This window comes from Scomber scombrus, chromosome 12 (assembly GCF_963691925.1).
Source record: "Scomber scombrus chromosome 12, fScoSco1.1, whole genome shotgun sequence".
NCBI lineage: Eukaryota > Metazoa > Chordata > Actinopteri > Scombriformes > Scombridae > Scomber > Scomber scombrus.
In genome coordinates this window covers 14,254,879-14,275,420 of record NC_084981.1, presented here as the reverse complement: position 1 = coordinate 14,275,420, position 20,542 = coordinate 14,254,879, and the positions used below count along the sequence as shown (strand labels likewise).

General features: G+C 39.7%; 1 protein-coding gene across 4 annotated transcripts in view; it reads right to left on the bottom strand.

Moving 5' to 3' along the window:
* Positions 1-20,542, bottom strand: part of LOC133991616 (Kv channel-interacting protein 2) — a 100,550-nt gene that overhangs the window by 45,505 nt on the left and 34,503 nt on the right. The window contains exon 2 of one of the 4 annotated variants that reach the window (XM_062430084.1): positions 12,503-12,511. The exons of 2 other annotated variants lie outside the window; for them this stretch is intronic. In XM_062430084.1, coding sequence (XP_062286068.1) covers positions 12,503-12,511 — 9 coding nt within the window. Of the gene's footprint in view, positions 1-11,846; positions 11,855-12,502; positions 12,512-20,542 lie in introns of all 4 variants that reach the window. One more of the 4 variants, XM_062430085.1, reaches the window with a different exon arrangement.

The following is a 20,542-nucleotide window of genomic DNA, read 5'->3' as shown; positions in this document are numbered from 1 at the left end:
CTTCTCTGAAGAAGGAAATTAATGTGACTGTTTCTTGGTGCTCGTACCATATACTGTGAAGTGTGGGTGAAAATTTAAAATGCATTTTATAAAAGGCAGAGGTCACTGGAAGCTAATTTCTGCCCGATTGAATCACATGCTCTTGATCACCTGAATTATTTTGCTGTACTGACCAGCATGTAATGCTGCTAATTACACAGCTACTTACCAAACACATTCATCAGAAAACATGAAATATTCATCTAAATCTGTTTGTTATGAGCTAAAGTAATTTACAAGCCAAAACAATATGTCTGTGCACAGTTACTGGAGAGTAAACTTGTTAGGGCACAAGGTGTTGCTTGTAAATGTGATTAAACAAAATCAGCCACATTTTGTCACTGTGGAAATACTGTGAAACTGTCATCTGTTACTTATAGCAGAAACAGAACTGCATTGAGCGGTCAATGCCATGTATGTCTGTGGAAAATACTGAGTTGTGTGATATGGTGATTATTGATCCAGTGACATTACAATGGAAAAGGTTTTTGACCTATTTTTCAGTGGTCAAACACAGGTGTAGCTACTAATTGCTGCTTCCAACAACCGCAACAGACTTAAAGACCTTTTTCACAAAGACATTTCCACATGTAATTGTGTGAAAAGCACAGGTGTAAACAGTAAAATGAATCATGGTTGAATTGCATTTAGCTGCTTCAGTTTCAGAACCATTTTTACAGCAGACGTTTTGACTTGTCACAGCAGTAAAAACACAGATAGAACTTATTGAATTAACAGTGTCTCTTGTTTCCATTCAGGTTTTCAAGGAGGGCATAGTGGTGAACAATCAAGCACTCTAGCAGGTCATGAATATGGAGAACTAAATGGGTTTCAGCCATGATTAATGTTATCAATTGCACCTGGGATTTTCCTTCTTGGACATGTCAAAATGTCTGCAGGCTCTCTGTCACACTTGCATGACTTACTGGGAGAAATGAGCCATCGTCAATGTTATAACACCTGTGACTTCCTTGCCATGACAAGCGATAATATCTGCACTGAAAAAGGCATGACATACTGGCTCACTGGTATGGTCTACACAGGCATTGTTAAATGGAAAAAGACAACATTAAGTAATTGGTATTACTATAGATTTTTTTTGTAAACAATGAAACAAAACGTCTTTAAACTTTGAGAAAAGAGCAGAAACCAAACTATGTGGGACAAAAGCACAACGTGGGCGCCAGTCAACAAATAAACTGAACAAAGATTGAACTATGGGAAAGTATCACAAAATGGACATAATCATGGCAAGCAATTTATTAGCTAACAGTTAGAGCCCTACTCACCCTTGGTGCACGCACAAAGGTGTTTTAATTTTGCCTGATTAGACATCTACTTATGACTGTGTGGGCATTATACACTGTGCTTGATTGACCTTTTCCTAATTGGTTGAACTTGTTGCAGTGTGACACCTACATCTTTATCTATTCTATTCTTATGAGGACATATGCCCTGTAATTCAACTGAAGGTGAACATTATTATTACAAATACAAATCATAAATCAAACCTCTTTTCATTTATTTTCATGTCAAACTACAACTCTTATGTTATTTCTTCACTTAATTAAACATTTGTCCTATTTGTAATGCAAAGAACATGTATTTATATTTAATGGTCTATTCCCAAAATTGGGGAACCAGGTTCCAATGACTGTTGATCTCTAGTCTCCTTCACACATTGTGTGAGACACTATAATGACACAAAGCAGAGGTATGTGACACTGTGATGGGAACAGGAGGTACTGCAGGAGGAGAGGTTCAGGGACAATGAGAGCTGTGCTGTCATCTCAGACTGTTTATGTTAGATAAGAGCACGGCTAAAGGACAGATCAATAGGGCTCACAGAGTTCTGCAAAGCCAAAGACGCAGCTTCTACAGACTGAGATAATGTCATAAAAGAGAGTGAAGTGGAAAAGAGTCCGTGTGTGAGCTGGTACACTTAATGCATGCGATTGTGTGTGTGTGGGCAGGCGGGCAAACATGTTGAACTGTATATAATACATTTTAATTGCAGTAAACAGAGCTAGTCCCACTATTAGGTAAATCGACAAACAAAGCTCTAGGGCAAAGAAGAGAGGAGGAGACACAATGAGCCACACACACACACACACACACACACACACACACACACACACACACACACACACACACACACACACACACACACAAACACACACACACACACACACTAATCGGCATTGCCTTATTTCCCTTACAGAGGCTAATTGAAACAAAGTAATTAGTGGGTAAAGAGAGGGCAAGGAGCTGGGTGACTCCAAATGACTGCCATCAGTAATGTACACACAAACGCAAATATCCACAAGCCATAACCAAGACACAATTAGGTTTCTAACCATTGTGTTCGTGTATGATGAGGTAGGCATGGGATTGCGATTATAGATGTAATTGACAGAACTAATAATAGACACAAAAGCCTATCCAGAAACCCACTGTGTGGTATCAAGGCTCAGTAGGGGTATAAATGGTAGAACTTTTTAAACAGGTTTAAATTACTTTATTTAGTCGGGTGGAATAAAACCACCAATTGAGTTTGGGCTTTTTTTTAATGTCATCTCTCCTTTTTTGCATAGGTTAAAACACTGTTAGGTTCATACACAGGTTGACAGCAGAGCAAATTCGGTTTCTCCATGCCTGACTTGGCACGTCCCTCAGCACCTTTGCAGAGCAAAAAATGCCACAATACTCAAATACCAAACTGAATGGCCTTGATGAAATCCCTATGCAGCACAGCCATTATATAGTTCAGCCCTCACTAGCTCCCATCACACTGAGGCAGACTTTCTCTCTCCCACTGGAGCAGACACACAGGAGCCAGTAGTCATGGTAACCCCATTCTGGGTAAACTTAAGGATGTGTATGTGCATACACACACACACACACACACACACACACACACACACACACACACACACACACACACACACACACACACACACACACACACACTCATACACAATGTTTTAATAAATACTTCATGGAGCTGGTAAAGCGGCTTGGAGACTGTGGTAGCTAGTTAGCTGTCTGTACAGTGAATAGTTTGCTCTGCACGCCAGATGTCAAACTCCATGATTCACCAGTGTATCTATTTACTTGTCAAACTTAATAGATGTGTGTGAGCTTGTTCGTGTGCACATATGCATGAGGAAGAAACTATAACTTATTACATTTGATTCATTCATCTTAATGCCACATTAGCAAATTAGCACACATGATTAATAATTAAATGGCTTTAAGTCAATTTATTAATCATTTATTATCAGTACAATCCAAGGTTAATTTATGTGACTGTCTTTTATCTTTTAAATGCTTCAGTGTCAAAGTTTGTTATTTTAAAGGATTAGAAAAAATCAATTGAAAACCAAGAGTGTGATAGACTCTAAATGCTTTTCTATTTGGGCAGTCAGTCAGACCCAAGACCATTGGTTCCTAACTGAAGACATACAGTAAACCTTTGAAAACATGACACAAACTTAGTTTCATTTTCACAAAATGCTAAGTAATTTCCCAAAACAGCTTGGCCCTGCAGTTTTTTTTAGCAGCAGTCACTCAAATAGGAGTATTGTGCATTTGTTGGGGACTATTTTCAGCGGTGGGTAAATACACATTTGGTGCCTTAGTTAGTGTTTACTGCAGCAGGACGGTGTATGTAGAATGGACTCAAAACAACAGTGCCCATGGTCATCAAAATAAAGGAACCTTTCACCCAGTGCAACAGTATGTCTCACTAATGTGTTTTAATGGTTTTTAAACAATGTATTTCTATGGCTCAGGGGAAAAACACACTACTCGCCAGTCATTCATCTGATATTCAAGTAGTTTTTCAATACTTTTGAAAAAATAAACAATCAATCCAAAGTCTGATTGTTTATTTTCTGAAACGCTTTAAAGCTGAAGGTTCAATTTTTAATCCACATTAACATAAGAAAAGGTTCTGACAACTAAAGGAAATCCTTATCTAAAGAAACATTATGTTACAAACACCAGATTTTATTCTGTGTGTGTATATATGTGTGCATGTCTCTCTGCACACTGCACAAGTCCAATTGCTGCTTTCAGGACATGAACACAAAGCTCTGCAGATGTCAAAGTCTGAAGAGATAACAAGGAGAAAAGCAGAGGTGGAGATGAGCGTCACGGATGTCAAATTAGCATTCACACACCACTCTATTGACAAGGTCATGTAAATACCACTTTATCTCCACCTTCTAAGATCAACTGCTGGGATTCAATAAAACCACCCTTCTCTGTTGTGTTTTCCCTGAGGCAATATGAGCCACTGCTCAATATCACTCACAAGAAAAAAGAGGAAAATGTGTGTAAAGCTTAGCAGCAGGCTGTCAATAGGGAACGTTAGTGAGGGTGTTTCTGGCAAAAGACACTTAACTCAGCCAACATTTAACAGGACAGCGTGTGGACATAAAAGGAATAAACCCTTCTAAGTATCATGAAAAGAATTTGACTGGGTTTATACAACTTTATTCTAATCCTAGTGCACAAATTAGCATTATAAAGTTGTGTGTGACTGTATAAGGAGAGCTGGATAGGAGGATGGGGATTGGTGTGTTGATGTCATACTGAGAGCTGGCTGAAGGGCTGGATTAAAGGCTGTGTGCCTTTCTCCCACTGAGGGTTTCTCAATGGAGGTGGAATGCCACATGCTTCCAGAGGGCAAACTGTTTGACTGCTAGAGAGGGAACAGGAGGAGAGAGAAGGGCAGAGTTGTGAGGAAAGGAAGAGGAGAAGGGGGGGAGGCAAAAGGCAGATAGAAAGAGGGGAAGAGTGAGTGAGTTCATTCAACCACAGCTTTCTAATTCTCTCTGTACATACTGGTCATTTTGTATTATTATGCACAGGACTCAAGCAAAGAAGAAAAAAAACGTATATCTACAAAAAGTATGAACATACATAATGCAGAATATAAATATAATATAGAGTTTTTAAGCTGTTTGATGTCTAAGCTTTGTATGGTCTCTCTGTCTGGAGATGAAACAAAGCACTAAGACGTACTATACACACACTGATGCACACCATGGACACACACGCAAACCCTGCAAGTCCACTCACGTTCTTTGAAGAATGTTTGTTTTGAATCTATGCAAATTAAGAGCACATCTACTCTACCAACATTCAGATAAAAACCAACTGAGCCACAGACATAAAATAATACAATCCTGAAACAGGAAATTGAATTGGTGGACCAATAACACAACCATCAGCGAAGATCAGAAACAAGAAGAAACACCTCTGTTCTTGAACAGGACACTTCTGCTAAAACACAACAAACTCCAGTTAAGACCATCTCCAGTTGGCTTCTTAACTTGTGGAAGAGCCTCCAACACACCTTTGGGTGCAGAAGTGGAAGTTCTGGGTGCCTACCTTGGGTGAGCGTTCCCATGAGGAAGCGGTAGAAATAGCGAGCCACCTTGGTGAGCTGCCTCTTGCACCTTTTCCTGCACTGGCTCATCTTGGTGCAGCTGTGGTGGAGGTGGAGGTGATGGTCGTGATGATGATGTTAGTCGGCTAGACTGCCGGGGGAAAGCAAGCTCTCAAGGTAGGAGGGGAGGAACAGAGCACTGTGATTGTGTGTGTGTGTGTGTGTGTGTGTGTGTGTGTGTGTGTGTGTGTGCATGCGTGTAGATGTGTGTGTGTATGTATGTATGTTGTGTGGTGTGTGTGTGTGTGTGTGTGTGTGTGGTGTGTGTGTGTGTGTGTGTGTGTGTGTGTGTGTGTGTATGGAAGTCTGATTGCTGCTGCTTCTCTTCTCCTCCTCACTCACTCCTCTTTCCTCTCTCTGCCGTCCTCCCTCCTCTCTCTGTCTCTCCGTTCTTCTCTCCACCTGTAGGGCGCTGGCTGTCAATCAGCCCCCAGTGTTCTGTCTCCTCCCCTTCACGTTCTGAGAAGCCCTGTTCCAGCCTTCCATTGGCTGGGAGTGAAGCGTGGCGGAAAATTACGGACCAGCATACATGTGAGTGTGTGTGTGTGTGTTTGTATGTGTATATGTGAGCAGTATACGAGGAGTCTGGCTTGAGTGGCAGGTGGTGGTTTTTCTCTAGCTGTACACTCCACATATCTTGTTGATGTTGTTCTTATATTTTTCCTCCACTCACAGCTCATAAAGAAGACAGCCTCTGAAGTGTGTGTGTGTGTGTGTGTGTTTGTGCGTGTGTGCGTGTGAGTGTGCGCGCATGTGATCGATGCCAGCAGGAGATTGACTAAAGTGACAGAGGAAACAAAGCAAACCCATTCATTAGCATCACACGCCATCCCTCCCTATCTGTCTGTCAGTCTGTCCGTCTCTTGCTTGCACGGCACTCATAAATAGTGTTCAAAACACAGAGAGGAAGAGGACGGAGAGGATGTGGAGAGAGGGGAGCAGAAATTAAAAGTGAAGGTACGCAGAGAAACAGATAAGGAGGGGGAGATGGGGCAAAAGGCGTAACACATAATTAATCTGTTTCCCATCAATCTGCGCTGGGGTAAAATTTAAAAAGAGAGAAAAAGCCTGACAGGAGGAAGAAGTTGATGGACAAATACCACACTTCACCAGCTGTCGATGAACAGATTATTATCTGCCAGCAGAGGAAGAGATGAAGAAAGGAGGGGAGAGAGAGAGGGTGTGTGAGAGAGAGAGAGAGAGAGAGAGAGAGAGAGAGAGAGAGACAGAGAGAGAGAGAGAGAGAGAGAGAGAGAGAGAGATGAGAGAGAGAGAGAGAGAAGAGAGAGAGAGAGAGAGAGAGAGAGGAGGAGCATTTAAATCCTGAGGGATTGAGAAAGAAAAGGTATTTATATAAAGCCTTTCATTCTTCATCCTTATCATTCTTCCTAATGTTGCACTCTCTCCCTCAGCACTTGCAGAGCCACCAAACAGGGACGCACAAACTCACCTTGTTTTCCCTGTTGACACATTTTTATTGTTTTTCCTTCTACAACTCCCACATTATCCTACTAAATTGCTGCCACTCCAACTTCATCCTCTCAATTCAATTCAAGTGACTTTATCGGCATGACTGCATACAATACAACTTGCCAACTCTACGATCATAATAAATATAACAAGGAAAATAAACAATAACTCTCTCTCTTTCCCCCTGATGCTGAATTAAAAGTGATTACTGTTACCACAGCAACCCCAGACTCCATAGGATTTCTGGCAGCCTGAGTAGCACGCACGCACCACACACACACACACACACACACACACACACACACACACACACACACACACACACACACACACACACACACACACACACACACACACCTGTTTTCTTTGTTTGGGTCAAAGACACAATCAATCAAATGTCAGACAGATGCTTCCTCTAAATGAGGTCTTTTACTTTCTATGCTCTCTGTGCCCTTGTTTTTATTTGGAAGCCACAAAGAGGGGTCAAAGTACAGGTGACTGTTTGGCAGTGAGCTGTTCTGAGCTCTTAACATTCAATGCCACACTGCCAGACAGGGCAAAGAGCCCTAACATAATCAAGGAACACAGAATAACTGGATAGTTGGATTGTGAGCAAAGGGACTTAAGAACATGTGGGTAAGCAGATGGGAGAGAATGCTGGCTCAGTAATAAATATCATATAAGGATTACTCACTAAGTAGAATATTTGCATTTTCTGAAGGAAATGTGTGGTGAGAGCTGGAAGCTGTTTAGCTGCTGCTGCCAGCTGCTGCCAGCTGCTACTAACTACTGCTGAAAGCTAAAGCTCCAGCAGCAAGTCTTGTAGCACCAACCTACAGGTAAAATGGTATCAAATGCTACAGACTTGTTCAGTAACCCATCTGTACAACTTTGCAGAATATGGTTGTCATGGAATACTGCTTTTAGATATGGCACTCAATAAGTACTATGATGGCGTTCGACTAACGGCCACAAGCAACACAGAGTTAAGTGGTCCATTAAGGGCATCAAGCCACACCTTCAAAGGTTTGGTAACCAGTTGCAGACAAATGGTTTTGTTTTGGGTTATCTAAATATGGTATTTCCCCGTGACCCTATAGAGAGGATAAACGGTTTTGGAAAATGAATGAATGAATAAATATGGTATGTACCAAGTTTGGTGAAGAATAGATGAATTATGTGCCAAAAATGTTGTTGTTGTGTTTTTTCCAGGCCCAAAGGGCTGAATCAGCTTCATAATATTTTGTTTATTAGCCAAAATGTAAATCATGTAATAAATGAACACATTGTGATGCTACAGGTACAATGTTTTAATTTTTTTAAGCATTTCCACATGGGGCAGCTGTCCATGAATGTGGATACTTTAGCACAGTTTTTGAGGTATTAACTTATGCACACATATTAACTTATTAACGTATTACTGAGTTTCCATTATAAAATTAACATTTTAAATTTAAAATAATCATTAAAATGTTTTATCTTTAAAAAATTATTTTAAAAAAAAAGTAATAAACTGAAACTGAAGTTAACAATTTTTGACATTGAAACAAAGTTTGATGGACAAATAGTACAGAGGTGGATAAACGCCAAAAATAAATAAAATAAAATAAATAATAAATAGTGATGATAAAGAGCAAAGATAAAAATGATTAACTTTGATTCTAGGCTTCTTGGCTCAGGGATCTTTCATGACTCAGTTCAGGGATTACGTTTTATTTTTTCTGAATTCAGGGGACTCTTTGTTTTTGCTTTCCAGTTCACAACTTTACAATTTTGGTTCATTCTCACCGCTCTCATCAGCAGGCTTTTCAAACACAACAGGCAGATATTTTTGGAGAAAAAGTACCTACAGTACACTAAAAACACACATTAGCGATTAGCTGGTGAACATGGTGGCACATTTAGCTGCTTAAGTGCCAGATATTTTCCTCCATAAGTTATGGAGACCAATAACAGAGATACAGTTAATGATGAGTGAATTTTGGACTTAGTTTCATCAAGTGGACACAAACATGACTCCAAATGAATGTTAATTTTGCTCCATATCTGCTGGCTGTGTAAATTGGCAACTATTTGCTGAATCGATTAACAAATTAACTTGTGTTTACAGCTTGACTCCACTGACACCAGTTGGTCAAAAAGAAAAGAAAAAAAAATTGATTGCAGATTTATCACATCCAGTGTCTCTGCTTGCCTGAAAATGCTTGCAAACACATTTCAAAAACACAAAAATGACATAGCACAATTATTTCTGTACTATCATGCTTGATAATAGATACAACAATTAAATAAATACTATCATATTACAGTAATAATAGGCCATGGTTGTTTCTTTGAGTAAAGTTTGAGGGAAGCCCCCTGGTGCCCCACATCGGTGAACCAAACAGCCTACACTGAAACTCTGCAGCACACTAACTACATGCACACGTGTTGAAATTGGTTAACAAGTGTTAGCAGACACCAGTCCTGCAGTCCTGTCTTTATCGTCCTGCAGTATACTGCACGTCTGACTCTAACAACATGTTTTAAAATATTAAGAAATTCATGCTGCATTTCTCAACCCTAATAGCACATTGATCTAAGCAAAGAGAAAACAATCACATTTATCACCATCAAACACTCCTGGTCATTGTTTAGCATTCATGAACATACACTGGGATGCTATGGCAGGAAACACTTACCCAGAAATGGTAAGTGTCCCCATTAAGACAGCAGGATGATCTAAGTTTATAGATGATCATCAGGCTTGTTAGTGATAAATAATAACCATCTTATTGTTTTAAGCTTTAACTTGGAAGACAGCTTTTCAAAGAAGTGTCAGTTTAGCAAAAAAAAACTTAAGATTGACACTGTTTATTCCCTTTTCAGACACCCAAAAAAGCACACTGATTTATACAAACTATTCTTCTCGCTAAGCCTATGAATAATAGAGTCTGCTAGCAGTCTCATTGAAGGTTAAGAAAAAAAGCCCACAAAGATACTAAGACACACACACATTCATGCACGTACTGAAGGGTAAATGCTGAAGAAGAACTGAAGCGAGAGATTGAGTGATCAGTGTAGCATGAAGGATTACAAGCTTGCAATGGTAGCTATTACAACAGACCAACTCTTGCCACACACACACACACATGCACATACACATGCACACAAGAGAGTGTATGATCTGATGGTGCAAGGTTAAAGTTTAATAGAGACTGAAGAGAAAAAGTGAATGAATGACATATGTATACATCTGGAATTGCATACTCAAGGGCCATTCGGTGGGCGTTACATAATAAATGAAGACATTAAGTAAGAAAATCAGCATAAAACATTAAACACAAATTAAAATAGTAAAACTATTTTAACGTGCTGTTTGTAGATTTTAGTGGCATCTAGCGAACAGACTTGGCAGAAATAAAATATAATATTCATAAGTAGGTTTTAATTAGTGAATAATCCCTTGAAAATAAGAATGTTTGTGTTTTCGTGACATTAGAATGAGCCCTATATATCTACATAGGAAGCAGGTCCTCTTCCACAGAACCCGCCATTTGCACCACTGTGTTTCTACAGTAGCCCAGAACGCACAAACCAAACACTGGCTATAGAGAGGACTGTTCTGTTGTGGTCACCATAGGTACCTCCAACACACAGAGGGATCTGCAACCTCACAGCTAAATGGCACTAAATCCTAAACCTTAATGAGCAGATAATATGCTTGTGATTCAAAAAGCAGGGGAGAATAAATGTTTTAACCTAGTTTAACCAGTTAGTACAATAATCAACTAATCTTTGGTTGACTGTGAATTGTTATGACAGTCAGTCAGATAAATTGATACTATGTATTTGTCTGCCCATTTGGCCCAATTTACATCAAGTCTTACATTTTTGAAATAAATAAATACCTTTGTATTTTACAAGCAAAACTTTGAGGTCCCACAAGGACACTTACATACTGTTATGCCATCGCAGACCCACAGCAGTACAGGAAATAGTCACAAAATTTAATCTGTAGATTCATGTATATGGACACAAATTTTCCATTCAGTTTCATGACACCCAAACTAATGTATTTCAGATGGAACTATTTTGTATCTGCACCACGTCTGTCGAGAATTAAGCTTTTACAATTGTTATTAATTTTTTTAAACTATAATCACTATATTATTAAATATGTAATCATGCAATATTATTCTTGTGTTTACTTCTTTATTTTAATTTGATCAGTACAGTCAATAGTCCACATCAGTCGGGTGGGCAGAAAGTGTGTGTGTGTGTGTGTGTGTGTGTGTGTATGTGTGTGTGTGTGTGTTTGTGTGTGTGTGTGTGTGTGTGTGTGTGTGTGTGTGTGTGTGTGTGTGTGTGTGTGTGTGTATGTGTGTGTGTGTGTGTGTGTGTGTGTGTGTGTGTGTGTGTGTGTGTGTGTGTGTGTGTGTGTTTGCGCAAATCAAAGCCACATTGAAGACAGGGCTATCAAACTGGACTACATTTCACATCCATCATTTAATGCCCTGCTCTTGTCACTTTCATATTTCACCAAACTGAACTTCACATTATGCATTGGATTCAACCTCCACTGTTAACATAATTGAATTATTTAAGCTCATGTCATTTTTAATTTGTGCTTGTGTCACCTTCATATATTGTATTTCATACACATCAGTTCTTGGTCCATAGTACAGTCAAGATTTAATTTCTAGTTTTCTATCCCATTTCAAAACTATTACTATTCCATTCTGTAGACATTCCAACATGTAGACATTCCAAAGAATTTTAATTCAATGTAATTTTAACATTACCTATTATTATTATGATTATGATTATGATTATTATTATTATTATTATTATTATTATTATTATTATTATTATTATTATTATTATTATTATTACAAACTTTTTTACCTCTGGATCACTGACACTGTGGGTGAGGTAGGTGTCAGATGTCAGACATTCTGCAGATGTCTGACAGGTTTGCACAGGATGTACAGAAACGTGTCTGCAACATTGAGGCACTGTCGGTTGAGTCAAGCATCCAGCCAAAAATAGTACAAATAGTAAGAGGCAGTGGTCAAATTGCACAATGTCAGGTTTGGTTGACAGTTTTCCAACAGAAAAATTAAGATTCTCTATGAGGGTTAATATGAGAAAGATGATTAGGAGCATGGAACGGCTGTAGCTGCTATGTACAGATTGAGAGATCTGCATGTGTTGTTGTTTCAAACACTGTGAAACATGTCCAGGATTTCTGCCAAGATTCAGCTGCGTGCTCTCAGTCTATGTACTATATGTGTGTGTGTGTTTGTGCATGTGCGTCTGATTTATTTCTGTGTACTCACATGTTAACTCTTAATTATATTCATGTGTGGAGTAAAAATAAAGTTAAAATGTTAAGGGTTCAGAAAAGGAGACAGACACGATAGTAGACAGAGAGGTCAAACATACAACAAGAAAGATTAGCTAAGCAGCCCACTTGCTATACCATTGACCTGCCGGTGAAGCTCCAAATCAGCAGGCTGTCTCTGTGATTGGATCCATCATTAGGATAAAGACCCTGGAGGCCTACGACCTGCCCTGACCATCAAGTGATTTTCAGCATCATCATCAAACAGTCTGGAAAACAGTTCTTTTCTTTTTGTGATTGACCTCACCTGCTCCCTGCTTACTCTGCCTGTCTTTCTGCTCCTAAACACAGTGATTCGTTTATTAAGGTTTATAATGAATGAGATTCAGATGCTGAGAAAAAAAAACATGTTGTAAAAGATAGATTTTCTGTGTCTGTGTTAGCTGCAAGTAGACAACATAATGATTTTCAATCGTGATTCAGATCAGATTTGGAATCGTGCAGCAGTCTGTGTAGGCTGCCATACGTACAAGCACAAAGGCACACAGGAATGTTGGAGGGCAGATGTGACACTGACACTCCACTCAAGTATCTGGCAAACACACACACATGCACAAACACACACAAACACACACTTTTTTAACACTATGTGGCAGGCAAAAGCACCAGCTGGTGAAGCCCACTCAACACTCTATTCACTGAGAACATGTGACTGTAAGGAGGAGAGGAGAAAAGGAGGAGAGAGGAGAAAGAGAGAGAGAGAGTGAAAGGGAGGGAGGAGCGAGGAGGAGAGGCACAGGTGGAAACACTTGTATTCAGGGATGTGCAGTGTAGCCTTTAATACAAACAAAAAATTAACATACTAAGAAAAGTCTTCACAGAGCTGAGAAAGAGGTTCAACCCTGTTCTGGACCTGTCCTAACACAGCTAGACTACAGCATAAGACCCTAAGTACAACATGTGTCCTGCATACATTATCTGGATAGTAACCTCAGCTCAATGGATCTAACTGTTCATAAATAAATGTTCACATTATCTCAAGTCTCCTCACATCATGTGATCGTATCTCATTATGCAAACATCTACGTTGGCAGACTTGGTGTTTCCCAGGTCAAAGGAAGCAATGCTACCGTAACGGCTCAACATCTTATCTTTGCCAAGAAAGAGTTAGGCATTTATTTTTTACTTAATCCTTGTAAGGGGAGTCTTACTAGCAGCTCCTACTACATGTAATTTTTGCCGGGCAACTTGAGCTAGTAGGAAGACCTAACCTAACCTTCAAGAAACAGATTCAGCATACAGTCAAATATAAAGAGGCTCAAAGAAACAAAGACATTGTGTATGTTGTTTGTTAAACAAGTGACGTCAAAAATGTAAAACCAATTATTTGTTTTTCAAGAACACATAAATGCTGTGGTTGAGCTAACACACCTATAGCTACAAATCACAGAATAGAATGGCTGTGCTATTGAAGTTCAAATCAATGGAGTCAATACTCTTTCCCTGGCTCAATTTGATGTGTCTAATAACCTGTATGTACAGTCAGTTTAAATGAGCATGACACATTGAAAAGGCATTTAGTTAACAGCTGAACGGGCAAGGTCATTATCCGTATGATGGATGCCTTCTACTGTTAGTGGAGAGCATCCCACAGTTTATTTTATTTATACCTTCCTCTTTAATGTGGAGTGTTCTCCACAGCTGCAAATGTGATTTAATGCTGAGTGATTCTTCATAGTGCATGTAGTACTAAAGGGACACACACACACACACACACACACACACACACACACACACACACACACACACACACACACACACAGAGTACGTATACTATAAATACTTTATATACACCAACACTCACACGCCCATATAATATCTGTAACTGAACAGAAAAACTAGAGCTGTTTCTTTTTGTTGTTGTTTTGTCACCATGGATTGGACTTTTAACCACAGGAAAAGGTTTTCACTGCAACACTATTCGACAACTCAGAAAACAAAAGAAAAAAAAGGGAGCATTCAAAAGTGTGCGTTGGAAAGAAAAGGATCTTGCAGCAGATTCCTGTAGAGAAACTAATAAATCTTACATAATGAATTAGGTGGTGAATATTCTTTATTAAACACTTCAGCTTTTGGCTGTCAAGTGGTGCAGATACTAAACAGCAGGAAAGAAGCTCCGTGATGCTGCTGCCATCTGCAGGAAGAAACTGCACAACCACAACTCCAGGAGCTCTCATCTGCCCTGAGGACAAACAGATGGACTGGAAGAAGCACAGAGGGGAAAAGAAACTCCTAAACTTCACAAACACACACACGCACATACACACATCAATTTCAAACTGTAATGAAGACATGAGAAGAAGCAGGGGTATTAATGAAGTCTAAACATAACTAATGATGCATGGCTCTTCCAGCTGGGAGAGAAATGCGAGTATGGAGTGTTTCAATTTGAATACTATTGAATATTCATTAAAGGCTGTTCTAGATAAGAAAATATGGATAGCTAAATAATTACTTTTATATGAGTGTGTGTGTTGTTGTCAACAAACACTGTTTTTAGTATGAAGCACTGTATGTGTTGACAAATATGTGCATGTGTGTATGTAAGCATCTTCATACATTTCCAGTCTGAGCACAGGTATGATGCATGCATATGAGATGGACTTCAGTGTTGTTATAAACACCAGGAAACTTAGGACAGGCTCTGCATTTCTAGAATAGATAGATAGATATAAATGTTAAAGTTCTCCTCCAAACACGTTTGACAAATAATTTGTCTGATATGTGATTTTTCAACAGAATAATTTCATTATACTACTTAAAAAAACAATTTCTTCAACTGTTCGACACAAGATGACTTCTACTTCATTGAACAGTCTATTGTCAGTGTGTGTGCGCTTGGAGTTCTATACCACATTAACTTCCAAACTAGTTGTGATGTCACTAAATTATGCTTGTATGTATACATGTGTTAAACTCAGATATAAGGTGAGCACAGAGAGACTGTGTTTCTTCAGCAGATGTGTCCAACTCTTCACATACTGTACGTTATTCTGTATGCATTGATGTAACAATAAGAAAAACATATTTTAGAGTGAAGAGGGACTTAAATATAAATAAAAGTATTGACATATATGTGCATCGTTCATTTTTGTCAAGTGTAGACCCAACTAATGTCAATCAAGGCAGTAATATGTCCATCAAAGACTACAAAGAAAACAACAAATCTGCTGACATACACCTGACTTTAAAGCTTGTGAATCAACACATGGCAAGTACAAATGTTCTGCTTCTACAATATTTATATACACACATTGGATGGCATGATGTGCTCCATACAAAAATAGTGTGTGGCTGTTCACTGCTGCTTCCAGCGACTTTGAAACAGTTGCCTGCACCAAACAGTGATGACCAGTAGAGGGCAGATGAAGACCAATAAAAACACAGCTACTGTAGGTCTATAAATAAATTCATTAAAAAACACAAACCTATAATTGTCCCTCAAAGCAATACAAAATGTGTTTTTTTCTACACGTTATTTTTCAGTCTTGATATACAAATGGATTAGTTCCATAAGTAAGCAGCCAAAAAACACATACAATTATATATTCCAGTACTATACATCATGTATTTCTCCAGTGCATTTACTTCAACTCTGAATAAGTTAGGTTGTGGAAAGGCTTACTCACACCATATAAATATTTAAAACCATTTTATATCTTGGTAATAACTCCAGACAAATCTTAGCAAAGCAATTATTTGTGCTGACTTTCCTTAGATTAATGTCTAGCCACAGTTCTATGCTGTCTGCTTTTATATACAGTTAATTATTTTGCCTGCAGAAAATATAGCAGCTGTGTATTAGTTCCATTAGACAATGAAGTTATAGGGTAAATGCAGCAGGGATATTTAATGGTCTCTATATCAGCCTGCAGCCCACTTTCTTCAGACTTTAGGGTGACTTCTACTTTGCTCTTGGCACTGAACTCTACAAATGTGTAACAGTTCAGTGTTGTGATATGAGAAAAAGCTGATGACGGGAGGATACGTGCACACACTGTACAGATTAGTGATTCTATCATGAAATAAGTAGATGAATGAAATGGGGATAAAAACTTGCCACACGTGTTGAAATCTTCTTTGTGCTACAGAAACAAAAATAAAACAATAAACAGTAAATAACTCAAGCCAAGACTTTCTTCCACTGTTCATATTTCCTGCACAAACACACAATCTTCTCCTGTTCTCAGCTTTAACACCCTGTGGGAGTGCCTTATGTATTCCTTTGGATAAAACCAGGGATGAGGTTATGGAGGGATGGAGATAGATCAGGGGACAGACCAAAGGGAGACAAGACTGACAAATACACAGTGTGAGATGAGCAGAGGGATAGATCACTGGGCCATGAGGTCCACAAATAACCCACAGGGCAGATTCTGTGGCTTTCATGTTGTTTTTATTGCTGTGCAGCTAAGTCAGCCAAGCCTAACATTGGAAAGAAGAGTACCAAAATTACATGCTGTTACCTGACCCTCCTTGAAGGCATCAAACATTCTGTGGGTGACAAAGGTCTCTGATATCCCTGTAGTGCTTGTTTCAACGTGTTTTCCTTCTTGCAATCGCCTCACTTTTGCATGGTCCACTCTGGTTTCTCATGTTATCATCTAACACAGGCCATCAGTGCGTCCTCTAAAGCCTCTGTCTCTCTTCCTCTCACTGTCACACCCAAACTCTTGGCTTGCTTGGCTGCCCCCCACCCCCCACTGCTTCTGTCTGTCTGTCCGTCTGAAGGCAGGCAGCAGGTGTTTTGTGACTCCAAGATCAGAGAGCCTCGAAGAGACAGAGCCCCTCTGAGCCAGGCTGCCTGTGTAGGAGGAGGAGAGAAAATCTACGCTTCCATTTTCAGAGTCTGCCTTCTCTTCAACAGGAGAGAGCGCTTATCCCACCCCCGGACCACAGTTAAATACCAGTGTGTGTGTCTTATCCATGTTATATGTTCATGTACATCTCCCACAGGCTGAGTGAAGAGACTATTTATTAAGAAGTTTGCTGCTGAGTCGAGGTGTCACTAGGGAGAAAGGCAGCAGTGTGGGTACACACATGCATGGACTAAACAAGGAGGGGAAGAGAGAGGAAGGGTGAGAAAAATCAGGGTCCAATCTGTGCATGAAACATGCAGGCAGAATATTAAAATACAGTATGACGTTGCAGTGATTAAATCAAACATTTTTGAGGTAACCCAATTTCAAAACACCCTTCTCTCTGACCTAAAACTAGTTTCAGTGATGCTGACTCAAACACATTACTACTCTCCTCACTCTCTTTCATTTTGAGAGTGGTTCTTCTAATTTATACTTCATTAGTCTCCATGTAGCTGCAGTAACAAATCCTATGTTAATGATAGGAAAACTCCAACACCAATCCCATCTCTTTTCTTTCTCAAATGCTCACCTTTTCTCGAAGATGCAAGAGTAAATGGTATATCTACCTTCATTATGTAGTCTAAATTTAAAAACAGACACAGAAACTGCATTGCTTCTGAGTTGTGGATGGATGGCTGCAATTCTTTGCAACATTCTTTTTGATGGTATGTGACATGATTCTCCCTCAAAAAAACCTATTGCCAGGTTTCTTCTGACTTGCTTCTATGTTTGGTTTTTGCTGTTTTATTAGTAATTGATAAACCGAAAACTCCACCATCTGCTGATAGAGCTTGTGAACACAGTGGAGCATTTAGCAGACAGATATTTCCATTAAGAGTCGGTGAAGATCTAAAAAATAACTAAATAGACAGTGACTATTGGTCTTATATCCCCCATAGGGCCACAACTCCAAATGAAGGCTAATGTTGCTCCATATCTGCTGGTTGTGTAATAGGCAACTGCATGCTTGTTGAAATGTCAGTTTGTGTCAATCAGTTATTGCAGGTTAAAGTTGACATGGAACACACAGCAATGGATTTGTCATGGAATAAGCCCGAGACCCTCCGGCTCCAGGTTGGTTTCTCCATCCACTGCACCATCCTGTTGCCCATGTACTTCATTTCAGTATTTCCTCTTCATTGCCAGTATCTGCTCCCCTCATGGTTTGTCGTGAGCCATTAACCAGAGGGCTCAGTCTGGTATGTCTGATGAGGACAGCTGCTGGGTTAAACGACCCATCTGTATCTAAATGATATAATCAGTCCTAATAGAACAGGGACAGATCAGTCTCATTGCTGTCAAACATCGGAAGACAAGAGGTCACCTTCACTGTGATTTAGGCACAGTCCATCTGATTGGGAATTCACAGAGAAACTTGCCTGAAGTTGTGCAACTGTTCTCTATTAAGGGTTGTGTATATAGGTGAGTGTGCATGCAGGTTAGCAATGCATTAAGTGTCAAGAGTGTCGTTTGTCTTTCAATATGCAACTTTTTGGTTATGTTCTGTGCTACAGTGATGAAATTTGGAGGCTGCCACAGACTCTACTCAGAAAATGGAATAGATAGGAATTATTGATGGGAAAGTGTTTGCACCCTGAGGGGATAATTCATCAAAAAGTGTCATTGCAAAGGTTACACAGGCATAAGGGCATGCTGAACTAGAGTCTAACCGGGCTGGTTAGAGTGACTGCCCCAGGAGAGCCATATGTCCTGCCAGACTCCCCTTGCAGCAATACACAAGCCTATACTTGACAATTCAGACAGGAAACAACCAACAACATAAAAAGTGAGCAAAAAGGTATGTGTTATGTCTAAACACTTCCCCTTCGTTTTCTCTCTGACTTGACAGCTTCTCCGTTTGCGCTCATATTACATGTTTCACAAGCTCAATTTGATCCTCACTAAGAGCACTAATAGCGGCTTTGATCATGACAAGTTCAGCACTACTATACTCACTAACTCTTCTAATGTAATCCCTCATTTCTCTTGACACCATCTACAGCTTCCTTAAGGAGCAGGGCTAAAGCTGAACTCTCCACCTCTCTCTCTACTCAATTTCCAGAGTTCCCTCTCACACTCTCTCTGTGCTTCTTAAGTGCTTTCACTCTGGACTATTTCTGCTGAGTGGGTGTGTGTATGTACGTGTGAGTGTATGTGTGCGCCCGTGCAAAGGTGCAGACGACATCTTTGTCTAACGGTATGATGGTGGGAGGGGGGTCATAGGATGTAAAACAGAGATCCTGGGCAATGAAGTCATGGAAATTAGTTTTTCTCAGTTTCTCAGTCTCTCTTTCTGTGTTTATGCTCCTCTCATCATGTGGGCAGGGAGCCAGAGGTGAAGCAGGGTGAACTACATCACACAATAACAACACAGTGATGAGACACTCAGCAGACTTTGCAGCAATTAAACAGACATGACAATGTAAAAACTACACAGACAAAACAGACAATGCACACTACACAGACAAAATCTTTCAGACAAAAAAAAAAGTTAGGCTGAGTTGTATTGATTCCTAAAGGACACTGAATTTGTTGCCTGTACATTTTCTCATTAACAAGCAGTGTGTGTGTGTGTGTGTGTGTGTGTGTGTGTGTGTGTGTGTGTGTGCGCGCGCACGCATATGTTTAGGGGTAAATGCAAATGTACAGTATGTGTTCTTGCATGAGTGTGTGCTTGCTTGTGTAAACATAACTCTGCAGAAAGGAGCCCGACTTGGCTGAATTCACACAATCACCCAAAGGCTCATGGGAGATCAGTGGGCGGACAGGTATGGATCGGTGACAGGAGGAGGAGGAGGGCGGGTGGGTTGGATTAGGTTCACTCTCTAACACACTTTAACGCTCTGGCTCTCTCAGTCTCTCATAGGGATTCTTTCTCTTCTTCTCTTCAAAATAACTGTACCTGTTTTGAGTGGTTGACTTTTTTTGAGAGGTTCATGCTCAACTGTTAAACACATCTCTGAACACGGACAAAACACCTCGCACATATCGTTAGCTGTACGGTGGGTGACAAACCATCCCCAGCAGTGAACAACTGGAATCACACTGAGCCTTAAGTTTTCACAGAGTGATCAATGAAGACTAATAAAGAACATTTGTTTGATTTTTCAGATATAGTTTTGGGTAATTAGTCTAAGAAGTAATATTATTTTACATCTTGAGCGATCTATCAATCTGATTGTAAAAGAAATCTATTTCTGTAGGCGTTTTTGCCCTTGTGGATTCTTGATGTTGCTACCTCACTCTCCATCTATTCCCTGTCAATCTCCATATCCTCTTCCCTGTCTCCATGTCCTTCCTTTCTGTTTCTGTATATGTCCTTTCTAT